We start from the raw sequence: 14452 nt of genomic DNA, 5'->3' as shown, positions 1-14452 counted from the left end.
TTTTTTGTTTTTTTATTTATTTCTAGGAGAGAGAGAGAGACAGCGTGAGCAGGGGAGGGTCAGAGAGAGAGAGAGTCACAGACTCTGAAACAGGCTCCAGGCTCTGAGCTGGCAGGCAACACAGAGCCTAACGCGGGGCTCGAACCCACGAACAGCAAGATCATGACCTAAGCGAAAGTCGGACGCTTAACCAACTAAGCCACCCAGGTACCCCACAACCTAACATTTTTAACCTCCAGTTGGTTTCAAGGGAAAACTATTCCCCCTTTGATACAAATTTATATATTATGAAAAAACCAGCCTTTGGGGAGAAAGAAGCAAACACACAAAAAGAAAGATGCGCTGTAATAGCAAATGTATTTTGAATGAAAACATTGGAAGGAAAATAATGACCATTTTCACAGATAGACACCAATGTTCCAGGAACTATGTTCTATGCTCAGCCACATACTTTTAGTCATCTGGATACCTGAATTGGGAGTCATCATTAAAAAATTTGCTCATGGGGCATCTGGGTGGCTCAGTCGGATAAGTGTCCGACTTTGGCTCAGGTCCTGACCTCATGGCTCATGAGCTGGAGCCCTGCGTTGGGCTCTGTGCTGACAGCTCAGAGCCTGGAGCCTGCTTCAGATTCTGTCTCCCTCTCTCTCTGCCCCTCCCCCACTCACACTCTGTCTCTCTCTCTCTCAAAAGAGAAACATTAAAATTTTTTTACATGTATAAACATTTTTTAAAAATTAAAAAAAAAAATTGCCCAGACTGCGATATGATCTTTGGATCAAGATATCAGAAATACCACAGAGCTTCGGAAAGGTTGCCCCCCAATCTACCTTTTATCCAAGAATATGTTCCAGTTCTAATATCATCTAATAATATGGGGGAGGGGGAAGCAGGGAACATTTGAGCCTCTAGAGATTAGGGGCTATTATTTTGTATTTATGCTGGTCTATAGCCTGTAAAGGCCTGAGACGTGTAACTCCACTCACGCTATTTCCACATGGAGCCATGTCCACCAATCAGCATTAAGAGTATGAACATTGTGCTTCCTAGAACTCTCCAGAGTTCATTGAAGTTCTTTTAGAAGCGCTTTTCTGAGGGGCGCCTGGGTGGCTCAGTCGGTTGAGCGTCCGACTTCGGCTCAGGTCATGATCTCAACGATTCATGGGTTCGAGCCCCGCATCGGGCTCTGAGCTCGCTCAGAGCCTAGAGCCTGTCTTCGGCCTCTGTGTGTGTGTCTCTCTCTCTCTGACCCTCCCCTGCTCACGCTGTCTCTATCTCTCTCTCAAAAATGAATAAAACATTAAAAAAAATATATGAGTGTTTCCCGGGAAGCCCGCCGGCCTCTGCCATGGGGCCATCAAGAACGGTAGAGTCTTTCCTCAAAGGCAGAATGAGGGTTGTGTGTCCGTAATCCTTCCACCTAGTCTAACAAGCTGATTGCTTGCGTTGAATCTACATTCGTGTAATTGGCATGACATTTCCCATTCCAGTGGAACGGATCTTAAGGCTTGGATAAATCCAAATAATGTCTTTGTTTTTGAGAGAATTGGAGAATGGGTACAAACTACGAACTGAAATTACTGGATCGTGCTAGGTAGGACTTAGCTTTCTTCCTCCTTCTTGTCCCCGAGAGATTCGGTCGCTGCCAGGGCCCTGCAGGTGTACAGAGCACAGGGCAGAACAGGAAACTGATGCGCGTGTTTCAGGTGGGATGTGGAGCTAAATTACCTGCCTTCTCCTCTGGCCTCTGCTTCTACTTTGTTGTTGTTGTTATAATTTTTCAAAGGTTTATTTGTTTATTTAGAGAGAGAGAGTGAACGGGGGAGAGGCAGAGAGAGAGAGAGAGAATCCTAAGCAGGTTTTGCAATGTCAGTGCGAGCCCAGCCCAGAGCTGGAACCGTGCTCACGAACTATAAGATCGCAACCTGTTCCGAAGTCAAGAATCAGACACTCAACTGACCGAGCCACCCAGGAGCCCTTCCGCTTTGTTTTAAGTAGAGGTGAGAGGTCAGCGCGCACTACGGTCAGTTTCCTGTGGGTCAGCTTCCTCTGCCACAATGCTAGTGCCAGGTTCTGCCTGGAGTCAGGATGGTGTCGTCGCCACGACTTAGCTACAATCAATCACCTCCCTCTCCGCTACGTGGTTGACATCAGTGCTTTTACACTCATGGCTTCATGTGATCCTGACAGAGATGCTACGGCATTGAGAAGGTAGCCATTGTTATGCCTGGTGTTGTCCACTGGGATCCTCTGTACATCCTGCTTCCCCATTTCATGCAAGACTTTGCAGAAATGCTGCTGAACCCTCCCAGCCGTGGCAGCCGCTCCATGGAAACGCGAAGGATTCAGTCAAACTGGTTATTTGGAATCATGCAGACCACTATTTCCCAACCTGCAAGCGAATCATGGCATTTGGTGTGTCAGGAAGACGCCCTGGGTGGCGTCGCAGGGCAGGATTTCCTCATTTCCATAGGCTTCCTGTTTCTCCTCTCTCCAGCTTCTAACTGTCACTGCAACTACATCTCATTCTCCAGCCTGATGTCACATGCAAAAGTTCAGGGGTTCCTAATCGGTACGGCGCCTTCGGGAGCAGGAGAAGCTCACTTAACAAGGTAAGATCAAGATCCATCACAGCTGGGAGGGGAGTTGGGAATGGTTCTCAGGTGTGAGGGTGCTCCTGGGAGGTGACAGCCCTTCCTGGTCTCCCTCTGTTGGCTCTGTGACCTTAGGCAGATCTAAAATCTCTCTGAGCCTTGGTTTCTTTCATTGATAAAGTGAGGATCATAGGACCTACCTCATGCAGTTTCTTTGAGATTTAAAAAAAATTTTTTTAACATTTTTGTTCATTATTGAGAGACAGAGAGAGACAGAGCATGAGCAGGGGAGGGACAGAGAGAGGGGAGACACAGAGTCCGAAGCAGGCTCCAGACTCTGAGCTGTCGGCACGGAGCTTGACGCAGGGCTCAAACCCACAAACTGCAAGACCATGACCTGAGCCGAAGTCCCGAAGTCAGACGCCCAACCGACTGAGCCACCCAGGCGCCCCTCTTTCAGATTTAAATAACATACACGAAGTATATAGAACCATTCTCCGCACAAGCTCAGCACTCAGTAGACATCGGCCATCACTAGTTTTAAAAACATTTAAAATTATATAATGTTTGCAGATAGAAGATTGTCTTCAACCAGACAGCAAACATGGGAAGCTATTTAACTTCAGAAGGAAGCTCTCAATTTCTAGACGTCAGTCATTAATTTGTTCCGGTAAAAGTTCTCCGGTGTTCCTTTCTGGCTCTTGCTCAGATTAGAAAAAACAGTGAAAGGGCTTACGTGTATTTAGTGCTCTGTAGGTCACTTAATCGTTCCTGTAACCCTGTAAGGGAGGTTACGTTGTTATTCTAATTTTGCCCACAAGGAAAGCAAGAGACAAAGCTGCTAAATAAGTTGCCCAAGGTCAGAAATCTTGGGAGTGGTGAGGCTGGACCTCCATCTCGCGCCATGGGGCTGCAGCTCTTACAGGACGACCCTCTGCACCGCGATGAGGTCGGGCTGTCCAGGAAGAGATGCTTTTAAGCCAAGGAAGCGATGACACATTTCAATGTGCAGCCTTCCCCTCTGGGTGTCCACAAGGGAAATAATCCCGTCCCTGGAAACCGGTCCTCAGGTTCTCTGCTCATTGTTCTTGTTTGTTTTGTGGGAAGCCAGTTGGGGTAGGAGCACTTTTCATGTTGCTGTGGCTTGGACACCTGTCCTCGGTGCCTTCAGGTATCCGGCAACTGGAAGATGAGCAGAGACTTCACATAACTGAGTAAAAAAAGACCAAAAAATAAGCCTCCTTACTAGATCAAATTTACTTCAAGAACTGGACTAAGTCAAAGCAGTTCCCATGTGAGTAATGGATCCACAGGCTCAGAGGTAGCTTTCTGTGTTTGCTCCCTCACCTCTTCATCAACGTTGACGTATAAAATTAATCTGTGATTATTAAATGTCTTATGTCAGGCATTCCCATGATGTGGCTGTTTTTAACAACAACCTGTTTGCTCTGTGGAACTTTAAATGCTGGTAGCTTCTTTAATTTGGAAAATGAAGCGAATCCTGAAGTGTGGATGAATATTGTAAGTCATGGGAAGTTCCAAAAGACATCGAATAAGGCAGACACATGGGTTGTGAGAGTAACAATGGTCTTGTGATAGCAGAAAAATCTTAGAGAAGAAAAAGGATAAAAAAAAAAAAACCCAGGTGATTTTTAACATTTCTCTAAGAGTCAAGCTAGGCAGATGCTTTCCTTCGGCTGAATAAGTAATACTCTCTAGTCATGTAAAGCAAACACATGTTTGTAGGCAACCTCCTCTTTTGAATTTATGTTTTTAAAACATTAAGAGTTTATATTTTAAGCCATTTGGATGAGGGATATGATTGCCTTCTAGTGGACTATGGTTTTATTATCTTTAAACTAAGAGGGGTCTCGAGAATCGGCTGAGACCATAGTTTTCTCATAAGAATAGGTCGATATTAAATAATATCTCCACCCAACCACTCACCCTCAAATTTACCAATAGTCTGCTTACTTGTTATCAAGACTTTACATAGTAAATTAATCTTACAGTTACCTGGGGCTACAGATTTCAGATCATTCACCCCAATAAACACATACCAGATGCTTTGTTCTAGTTTCTTCTGATAACCTCTGGAGAAGATGTTGAGCTAATTCCTGTATTTTCACCGGACAGAGTGAGATCATCACCTATAATGGCTACCCCAGTGAGGAGTATGAAGTCACCACTCAAGATGGGTACATCCTCAGCATCAATAGAATCCCCCACGGGCGAGGAGATGCTAGAAGCACAGGTAGGAGATGTGTTTCTCCTGCGAAAGAGGATGGCAAATGACTAATATTTAGTGCTGGTTTTCCTTTAAGAGAATGACTGGTCTGTCAAAACTTGGATTAGTCTTTAAATAGTCAACAGGGAGCCTCATTCTTTCCCCGGTCTCTGAAGACAGGCAAGAAGCTAAAAATACAAAGGGCAAGACCGATCTTGTCGAAGGCGAGCAGGCTGGTTGCTAGTCATGTAAATGCAAAGGCAGAGCGTACATTTCTCTGGTTCATTACTGATCTGTCATGAGGAAAATTGCTGCATCCCAGGAAAGTGGATTTCCTCGCTGCTGGAAAGACATTTGCTGGGCTGTGGGAAGTTGGCTGGGTTGCATGAAGTCTCTCCTGCCCCTGCAAAGATCAACAGGCCTTGCTCTGCAGGATAAAGTGTGTGTGTGTNCAACTTAAATGATCGTGACATTTCTGAAGCTTTTTTCCAGGAAGGAAAACTGGAACATTCACCTATGTTTTGGTCTGAGGGACAGAAGTTTTGTGGCATGAAAGAGCATGGTGTTAGGAAGGCCGGTATTCTAGAATAAAGAGCCAGCCATACAAAAGCAGAGGACGCATAGCTGAAGATCTCGAGATGAGGAAGAAAGAAGAGTAAGCAAAGTATCTGGGGAGGCTGGGGGGCAAAGTCATTTACCTCCGTCTGCACCAGCCCTCCTGCCAGTCACATTCAGAGGCAGCTAACATCACGCTGTTTGACCTCCTCTGCCTCTAAGAAAGAAATGTGTAATTCTAGAGTTTTGGAATGCAAACTGGGAGTGGGGCGTAGATAGGGTTACCAGATAAAATAGGAGACGCCCTGTGGAAGCTGAGTTTCAGATCAATGACCGATCAGTTTCTTGTACAAGTTCCACTTTACGATGTACTTATACAAAAGTTTTTCTTCCTTTATCTGAAATTCACATTAACATGGCATCCTGAGCCTTTTGTTAATCTTTGTTTTCATTTTTTTTGCTAAATCTGGCAATACCAGTCCAAGGAGGGTCGGGGGAAGGTGGCTAGGGAGCATAAAAGGAGAGCATATCTCCAGGAAAGGTTTTAGTTAAGGAAGGAGGATTTGGGGAAGATTTGGAGTTAAGAGCCATCTATTGAGTGTATTATTCTAAAAGCTTTAAATTCATATGTATCAGATAAAGCTCTCAGCATCCGTATGAGGCCAGTACTATTAATGGTTATCATTTTACAGATGATAAAACTGAGGCAAAGCAGGTTCTATATCAGGCTCGAGGTCACACAGACAGCAAGGGATGGAATCGGGACTCAAACCCAGCCTGGCTCCAGAGAGCATGTGCTCTTACCCATTGAATGATGGTGCCGTTTTGGAACCTTCCACCCTGGTTCTTCTTATCTCCTTGAATACCTTCTCCCTCAGGAATCTGGTGGTTGTCAGAGGCGTGTTGAGTGGGTTGTATTGTATCTGTGGTTTTCAAATGCTCCCCAGTGGGCATCAGAAAACGGGGTGTTTGACTCTTGAATGCTGAGAACAANGACACAGGACTCCATCAAACACGATCACTTTCACATCTCTGCCAGCCAGACCCAGGAGATACGCAAAAGTAAATTCATGGAGCAGCGAGCACCATTACAAGCACACAGTCGGGCGTGAAACAGAAGCGGGCTTGAGTCCTGGCTCCGCACCCTGTTAACTGGGTGGCCCCTTGGGAACGTCACCTAACTACCTTCTAAAGCTCAGTCTCCACCTCTGGAAAATGAGGATCCTTGAATAGTAGCTACTTTATGGGGTTTTATGAGACTGTAACAAGCTTGTGCATGGCCATCTGTCAGCGTTGCACCACCAGGAATGTATGAGCTCCAGAAACTTATGTCATGTGATTATAACGCTCTGTACAGAAGGGAAAGGTGAATACTGATTGGGTTTTTGCTTCTGGGCATGTGTGTATGTGTTTCTATCATGTTCCTGAGATGCTCTGCTTTAAATTACTCTCCCTCTTCCTCCCTCCTTCCAGGCCCCCGGCCAGTTGTATACCTGCAGCATGCTTTGTTTGCAGACAATGCCTCTTGGCTTGAGAACTATGCCAATGGCAGCCTTGGATTCCTTCTAGCAGATGCAGGTTACGATGTCTGGATGGGAAACAGTCGGGGAAACACTTGGTCAAGAAGACACAAGACACTCTCAGTGACTGAAGAAAAATTCTGGGCCTTTAGGTAAACTGAGTCTAAGAAAAATCGTGAAGAAACTTGGGGACCATTTCTTTGAACATAATAGTGTGGGTGATATTAATAATTATCTCTAACATTGGGAGTCACATGGTTCCTCGTAGCTTCTGCTAACATCTTGAAGCAGAGAAATAGCGGGGAGTTTGATTTCCACGGATTCTCCCACAAGCAAGTCACGTCATTTTACCACGATCATTTTAACATCCAATTCGTTCCAATACTGTACGTTATAAGTATGTCTTAAGGGGCAGCTCAGGAAATTCCTGAGACCAGTGGACGCACTCGTTCAACCAATGTTTGCCAAGTGTCTAGTCTATGCACAGTTCTGGGCCCTGAGCTCTCAAGAGCAAGCAAAATACCGGCCCTCGCGATGCCTATATTTATTCTGGTGCTACTAATACAGGTCTTTTCTCCCAGATAGTCGGTCAGTTTTGTAGAGATGATGGGTACCAGTACTCTATGTTATTTGCACAAACTCTGGTTGAGACTCTATTCAATAGCATTTTCAGGACAGCCCCAGTAGGAGCTGGGCAGTGGAGAACAATCATCTCATATGCTGCCTGCTTCTTTTCGTGAAAGTGTCCTCCACCGGCACCAGACGGATGCCTGCAAGAGACTTCCCTTTACAAGGCTAAGCTCCCTGTTGGTTTGCAAGCCTGCTCCCAGAACACGGGGTGCAATTCCTAACCCATGAATGAAATGGTCAGCATCCACTAGCACCGGCAGGGGGAGAATCAAGGAAGGATAGAGTAAATTGGCACTGTCGGAGCTTTGGGGCAGGGCGAACATCAGAATAGTATTTTGTGGCCCTTGGCCCGGAGCTTGGAGCTTGTTTACTACAAGACCCTCGCTACATCGCTGGCATCATGTTCCTTTCCCAGATGAGGAAACTGAAGCTCAGAGCGTGTAAGTAATTCATCAAAAGTTACTCAGCTAAAGTCATGATTTGCAGCCAGTTCTGTTTCCAAAGCTGGATGTGAGTCTTGGAAGTACCCGGGAGCAGGGGGGAGGGGTTTGAAGTAGAGGCAGGCAAACCAGCTGGGAAAGGGGAGAGGGTTACGGGGAGAAACGGTAAGACTGACCTTCAGACAGTACACACAAGTCTTGAATTCAGCCCCAGTAAAAGTAACAGGTATAAATGCAGCCAACAAAGGCTACAATAGCCCGCTCATAACTGGATAAATAATGAAATGCACACCACACCAGTGAAAAGCACAGAATTCTGTGTATAAAAAAATAAGTGAGCAGGTGCTCTGTGTTTTACACTTAGTAGTATAGATAAGCCCCTGTTCTATTTTGCAGTTTCGATGAAATGGCCAAATATGATCTCCCAAGAATAGTAGACTTCATTGTAAATAAAACTGGTGAGGAGAAGCTGTATTTCATTGGACACTCACTTGGCACTACAATAGGTATGTTTACAAATGTCCATGTTTTACAAAGTCGGAGCCTTGCAAGAGTTTGCCTTTAAACTGGAACAGACTAACTACTACTTATTCTGCCCTTCGTTCTCTGTCCTGTGCCGGAAATGTCACCCTAGTGCCCTCAGTGGTTGTGAACTTGCCCTTAATTCTACTGGGCATATCATCCTAGTGCCCCAAGTGGCTGTGAACTTGAATTTCAGAGACTGTGTAAGACAAATCTTTCCTCCATTTCTGGTCCCAACCACAAATTGGTTACGGTGATATAATTTATGTGAGCCCCAAATCCATAGAAATATTTCCAAAGAGTACGTTTCTAGGTCCCCTCTGAGCTGAAAAAGTAAAGCCTGATGCCATAAAATAAACTTCAAGAATGGTAAGTACACATTGATCATACCTTCCTCACAACGCATATGGGATTTTTAAAAAGCAGTAAAAGGGTGAGGTCATACTTCTATTTGAACAAACTGAAAATATACGATCACTTTTTTTTGTCTTAGTTGAAACACAAAAGCATACATCGACTGGGCTTATCTATTTAGCATGTGAGTTCATATTTATGGAATCACAGTTCAGTGTAAACACTGTGTAGAAAAATTTTCAGAAGTCCAAGATCCTACTCTCTGAAAATGTACTTCTTGATGATTTACTAGATCTTTTAGAAAGAAATAAAAAAATCCAGTTCCACATAAAAATTTAGAGAAAGCCATACTGTTAATAATGTCAATTTGTTAGTGATCTTCCACTAAAGTTTCCAATTTTAAGAGATTATGTGAAGTGCAATATTTTAGCTGGGATGAAATGATGCAAAAATGAGTAAATAATCTCACAGTCTCCTTATCACCATTACCATCAACAGCAGATATATATTTATCGGTGCTTTATATTAACAGGTAGTTTACATTTGGAGCAGCCAGTGAGTATCACAAGACATATTCTAAAAGGATATAAAAAATGTAATAGGAAACAAAGACAAAACAAAAAACAAACAAAAAACAAACCTGCCACTAGCTGGCAAATAATTGTACTATCCTAGTGAACATTTAGCAAGCATTTACTGCATTGCGTTTAGGGCAGGCCATTCTTCAGCGAGCATTTGCAGCAGAGCAATTGTTAGTGAGAAAGACCCATTATTGGCAAGGTATTTAGCAACCCGGGCTCCTGCTCACTACGAGTGAGTGTGAGCATGGACAGACTCCTCTCCACACAACTCCAAAGATCTTCTAGGGACAAGTATCACATCCGCATACCAGTTTCAGTCTTTGTATCAATTGCTCAGCCAATTAATACAAAGTCAGTTCTTTTCCTGGCCAGCATGGTTTCAATGTTTCAGTAAGAGTTTCAGGGGGAAAAAAAAATCTCTGCTATGGCTATGCCCCCAAGCACACCCGCACACGCGAACGCACACACACACACACACACACACACACACACACACACAGTGGCAGGGTCCCAGGAGGGCATCTCAGGGAACTAAAATACGCACACACTCCACACTTTCCCATGTGGGGGGGACCTCCGTCCTCATCCTCACAGGGCTAGAAACAGGTGCTAGGTGTTGCAGAAAAACTAGAGCAGGTAGAGACAGCTGGTCCTCCCCAGGAAGATTCTGGAGGTTGGTAAGCATCCAGTTGAGCACTGGGAATAATGAAATCTCTTTGCACTGTGAGAAAGAAAATTGTGGAATAACTGGATAATACTCTATAAAGAACTGATCTGTCCACCTCCCACGAACCAATTATTTACTCCTGGAAACTCTATGACTCATCCTGGCATCTCAGAGCTGGTGGTAAAATGAAAACATTGCCCGCACTTAACCCATGCCTGCGAGCCAGGATGTCCCCAGGCACCTCGGCAGGGGCCGCGCCATCAGCTTATCCCTCACTCTCCCCCACCAAGTTAAATTGTTCAGCATATGAGAAAAATGGACACTTGGGCGAAGGCAGATTATTTTTGCAGAACTACTCAGAAGAGTTTCCCAATGCATCCTCAAGATTGTGGCAATAGAAAGATAACATGTCAAAGCAGAGCCTACTTTTGTTAGTACAGACATTGCCTCAGTATTAACAATTTTTACAAGATTGTCTTGTCTCCTGTTCTCCTAGGGTTTGTAGCCTTTTCCACCATGCCTGCACTGGCACAGAGAATCAAAATGAATTTTGCCTTGGGTCCGGTGGTCTCATTCAAATATCCCACGGGCATTTTTACCAGTTTTTTTCTACTTCCAAGTTCTGTAATCAAGGTAGGCTCGTTTTCACCAAAATGTACCTGAAGATCCCATCTTTGATTGTGGATCCTTATTGTTTTTAAATCTATTACAAAGTGAAAGGAGGAAATTTACCTGAAATCTGTAGAAAGCAGATTCTTTGACCATGATGCGTGTGTGTGTCCGTCTGCACCTCCATGTGCAGTTCTCATCAAACCTGAGTGTGTATCAGAGTGTCTAGCTGGGGTGAGAATTTCTAGCAGGGGTGAGCACTATTGTCAGTTTAAGGTCTACGCACAAGTTTTCTTGTTCCGCTGGGCCGATCAAAGAATTCACAGTGCCCAGATGGAAGACAGTTTTCAAGTTACATATGATCACTGGTGTTTCTGACTTTGATGTCAGATAAGATCAACATCTTATCTAACTCAAGATGTTAGATAAGCCTGAATACTATACCTTTCCCAGAGGGGACGTTTGTTAAGAGTCCCAAACCTAAATGTCCTACGGCTCAATTGTTCATTCACACATTTATTGGTTATTTTCCAAAGGCTGAAAAAGTATTTTGGATGGACTGTATCCATCAAAAGCTGTTTTTTTTTTTTCTGTTTGCGTTTTGATTCTCTAAAAAGGTCATTGCCACAACAAACATAGTATTTTGCCAAAATCGCCCCTTAAATTTGGGGTGTCAACTAAAATGGATTTTGGCCAAAATGAAGTCAAGGAGACCAGTTCAGGTTTGACAGTAATTTATATAGAAAATGAGACCCTGGTTTAGGGTGAGGTGGTGGGAATGGAGAAATATTATCTGTGAGCCAACACAGAAGAATTTCCGTAGTGCTTAATGATTGGTTTCCTGGTAATTTTACTGTATTGTTTATTGTAAGCTCAAGTGATGTAAGTTGCCTTTTGTGTGGTTGAGTTCTGTTGCAAAGGGTGTTGACGTCAGTTTGTTTTGGATGTTTTCTACATTTGGGCAGAGTTGAGCCAACCAAGGGGTTAAATTAAATTCAGAGGTAGACGCTTCTGTCTCTAAATGCACTATTTTTGCATATGTACTGCTTTGCCTGCATAGGTGGGCCATTTCCTATCTGTGACCCCCCAGAAGCCCCAGTCTCCCATCAGAGTCCGCTCTCCAAGCGTATTTCCGAAGCCCTGGAAGTTTTAACCATGCTGCCCCACGTGACATGAAGCGTTTTCTGTCCAGGGGCCTCCTCCCTTTGGTACGCCACAGTTGACTTTCTAGCATAAAAGCTGGCCACTCTGGGACCCTGCTAAAAGGATGGTGGGCACATGAGTAGTAGAGGAAACCCCGCTTTTCCTTCCCAGTCAAAGCAACATTTGGCCTTAAGGAGAAATGGCTCCGCCTTTCCTGCCAATTAATGAGAAACAAGAAATATAGGCCGTCACTGGTTAGACAGAATAGAGGAGCTTCCAACCGAGAAGCGACTTTGCAGTCGAAGATCCTTACTGCAATCTCCTTTAAAATTACATTGGTCGATCTTCCCTCGATGGAGATGGATTCATAAGCAATTTCTTTTCCCGGATGACTTGGTCTCCTTGGCAAAAACAGATACAAACAGAGCTCCCGAGAATCCTCATTCCTGGGATGAAGGGAACATCAGGAAGTCCAAAAATGGCTCTTGAAAGGATAATTGCTTTTTATTTTTACAGCATTTTTTTGGTACCAAAGGTTTCTTTTTAGAAGATAAGATGGGAAAGGTACCTTCCACCAAAATCTGCAACAACAGAATATTATGGGTGATATGCAGTGAAATGATGTCCTTATGGGCTGGAGCCAACAAGAAAAATATGAATGTGGTATGTATGACGATCAGGGGCCCATTGGGTGCTTTACGAAATTCCACCTTTCCTTGGACGCGCTCTGATGTATCACTAAACTGTAAAGATTAATATGGCTTCAACACCACAAGGGCAGAGATTGGCTCTGCGTAGATTAGGTATTCAGTGGACCCTGACTGTGAAGACTGAGGAAAAGAATAGGCAGCCTGATCCTGCCATCCCTGGTCGCATACAGGAAACCCATGGCGTTCCACCACGAGTGGGGGGTTCACCTGTTTTCTCTCGACCACCGTTGCTACAGTCCATTTGATTTTACAACCACTACTGTGCACTAGATAATAATAATAATAAATAATAATCCCAGAAAAGTACATCCAAGCATTGCACTTATTTCCTGTGTATCTTCATTTGTTGGGTGACGTTGACCTCAGCTAAAACTCCTCCCTTAACTTGGAAAGTACAAGACAGATGGAATGGAGGTAGAATCCCTTTCCCACAAAAAAGGGACAGTCCTCGTTCATCAACCCTTTGTTTCCTTTTATGAGAATTCAAGGAGGAGGAGGGGAAGGCTAATGTGCAGACTGATGTGGTTGAATTCCATATGGCGGCCAGTGAGGCTGTGACAGTGAGGCTAGTTCTCAAATTGCTTTTCTCTGCCAGCCCACTCTACCCCTGGTAGAGGCTATGCTGTGCCCAACTGAAATACAATAGGAACCATTGTTCAAAGCCTGCTTTTTCTAAGGCAAATCTATTTTTTAATTTGTTTTAATGTTTATTTATTTTTGAGAGAGAGACAAAACGTGAGTGGGGGAGGGACAAAGAGAGAGAGGGAGACACAGAATCCAAAGACAGGCTCCAGGCTCTGAGCTGTCAGCACAGAACCCCACGCGGAGCTCAAACTCATGAATCATGAGATCATGACTTGAGCCGATGTCGGACGCTTAACCGACTGAGCCACCAAGGTGCCCCAAAAGTAAATATTTCTGATAGTTCCCTTGATTACTTTCGTTATACAGTATTCTAAGACAGTATTATGATTACTATTATAACTCTATAATTTTCATCTCTCTATTGTTTTGCAAAGGCCAAAGTACAGTACATACGGAAGTGATTGTTTTTCACTTTTCTATAGTGATATTTTATTTTTATCATCACAAAAGCCTGACACAGTATGATTTTTTAGTATGTTCACTTAATAGGTGAAAATACAGAAACTCAGAGATGTGAAATAACTTGCCCAAAGTCACAAAGCTTCTAACAGACAAAGTTAGGTTGTGAAATCCAGGTTTTTTGGCTTAGTGATCTGTGACAGTGCACACCCATGCACACGCACACCATGTCTCCTGCACTCACACAGAGCATCTTTCTAGAGCTCACTGCCCTGCAATGACCATTGCTGCTTCCAGAGAATAGGGGCGCCTGGGTAGTTCAGTCGGTTGGGCGTCCGACTTCGGCTCAGGTCATGATCTCACAATTCGTGGGTTCGAGCCCCGCATCAGGCTCTGTGCTGACAGCTAGCTCAGAGCCTGGAGCCTATTTCAGATTCTGTATTTCCCTCTCCCTCTCTCCCTCCCCTGTTCATGCTGTCTCTCTCTCTCTCTCAGAAATAAATAAAACATAAAAAATTTTTTTTAAAAAAACAGAATTAACCCAAAGCTTCCAAGCTGATGCAGGTTTGCTCTTAAGCAACCTGGGGTTTACTCCCATTCAAGTGCCTGGCATGAATTCTTATTTATCTTACTTGTGGCATCATTTCCAAAACCCCAGCTTTCATTCGCTAATTCGTAGTACCATTGTTCTCTGCTTCTGGAAGGTATAGCGTATTTCATTGGGTGATTCTTGTCCTACTGTGTTTTCTTTCCCTTCAGAGTCGAATGGACGTTTATATGTCACATGCTCCCACTGGATCATCAATCCAGAACATCCTGCACATAAAACAGGTAGCGTCTTTGTCGTGGAAAACTA

At 44.1% G+C, this 14452-nt stretch overlaps 1 protein-coding gene and 1 long non-coding RNA gene across 6 annotated transcripts in view; one reads left to right on the top strand and one right to left on the bottom strand.

Moving 5' to 3' along the window:
* Window positions 1-282: 282 nt before the first annotated feature.
* The window catches only part of LIPN (lipase family member N), a 38128-nt gene continuing 23958 nt past the window's right edge, over window positions 283-14452 (top strand). For all 5 annotated transcript variants that reach the window (XR_013332072.1, XM_077751880.1, XM_077751879.1 and 2 more), the window contains exons 1-8: window positions 283-2612; window positions 4000-4115; window positions 4731-4848; window positions 6850-7048; window positions 8363-8472; window positions 10587-10723; window positions 12359-12505; window positions 14356-14427. Coding sequence is in view for 4 of the 5 variants with exons in the window: in XM_077751880.1 (XP_077608006.1) it covers window positions 4008-4115; window positions 4731-4848; window positions 6850-7048; window positions 8363-8472; window positions 10587-10723; window positions 12359-12505; window positions 14356-14427 (891 nt within the window). In the remaining variant the exon portion in view is untranslated. The remainder of the gene's footprint in view (window positions 2613-3999; window positions 4116-4730; window positions 4849-6849; window positions 7049-8362; window positions 8473-10586; window positions 10724-12358; window positions 12506-14355; window positions 14428-14452) is intronic.
* LOC144221425 (uncharacterized) lies at window positions 2948-10951 on the bottom strand. Its single transcript, XR_013332073.1, has 3 exons — window positions 10823-10951; window positions 4655-4866; window positions 2948-3804 (listed from the first exon to the last, which is right to left on the bottom strand). It is a non-coding gene; the product is annotated as an uncharacterized LOC144221425 (long non-coding RNA).

The sequence above is a fragment of the Crocuta crocuta genome, unplaced genomic scaffold (assembly GCF_008692635.1).
Source record: "Crocuta crocuta isolate KB4526 unplaced genomic scaffold, BGI_CrCroc_1.0 scaffold694, whole genome shotgun sequence".
NCBI lineage: Eukaryota > Metazoa > Chordata > Mammalia > Carnivora > Hyaenidae > Crocuta > Crocuta crocuta.
Note: the sequence above shows the minus strand (reverse complement) of the source record. Positions and strands in the feature narration are given on the sequence as shown.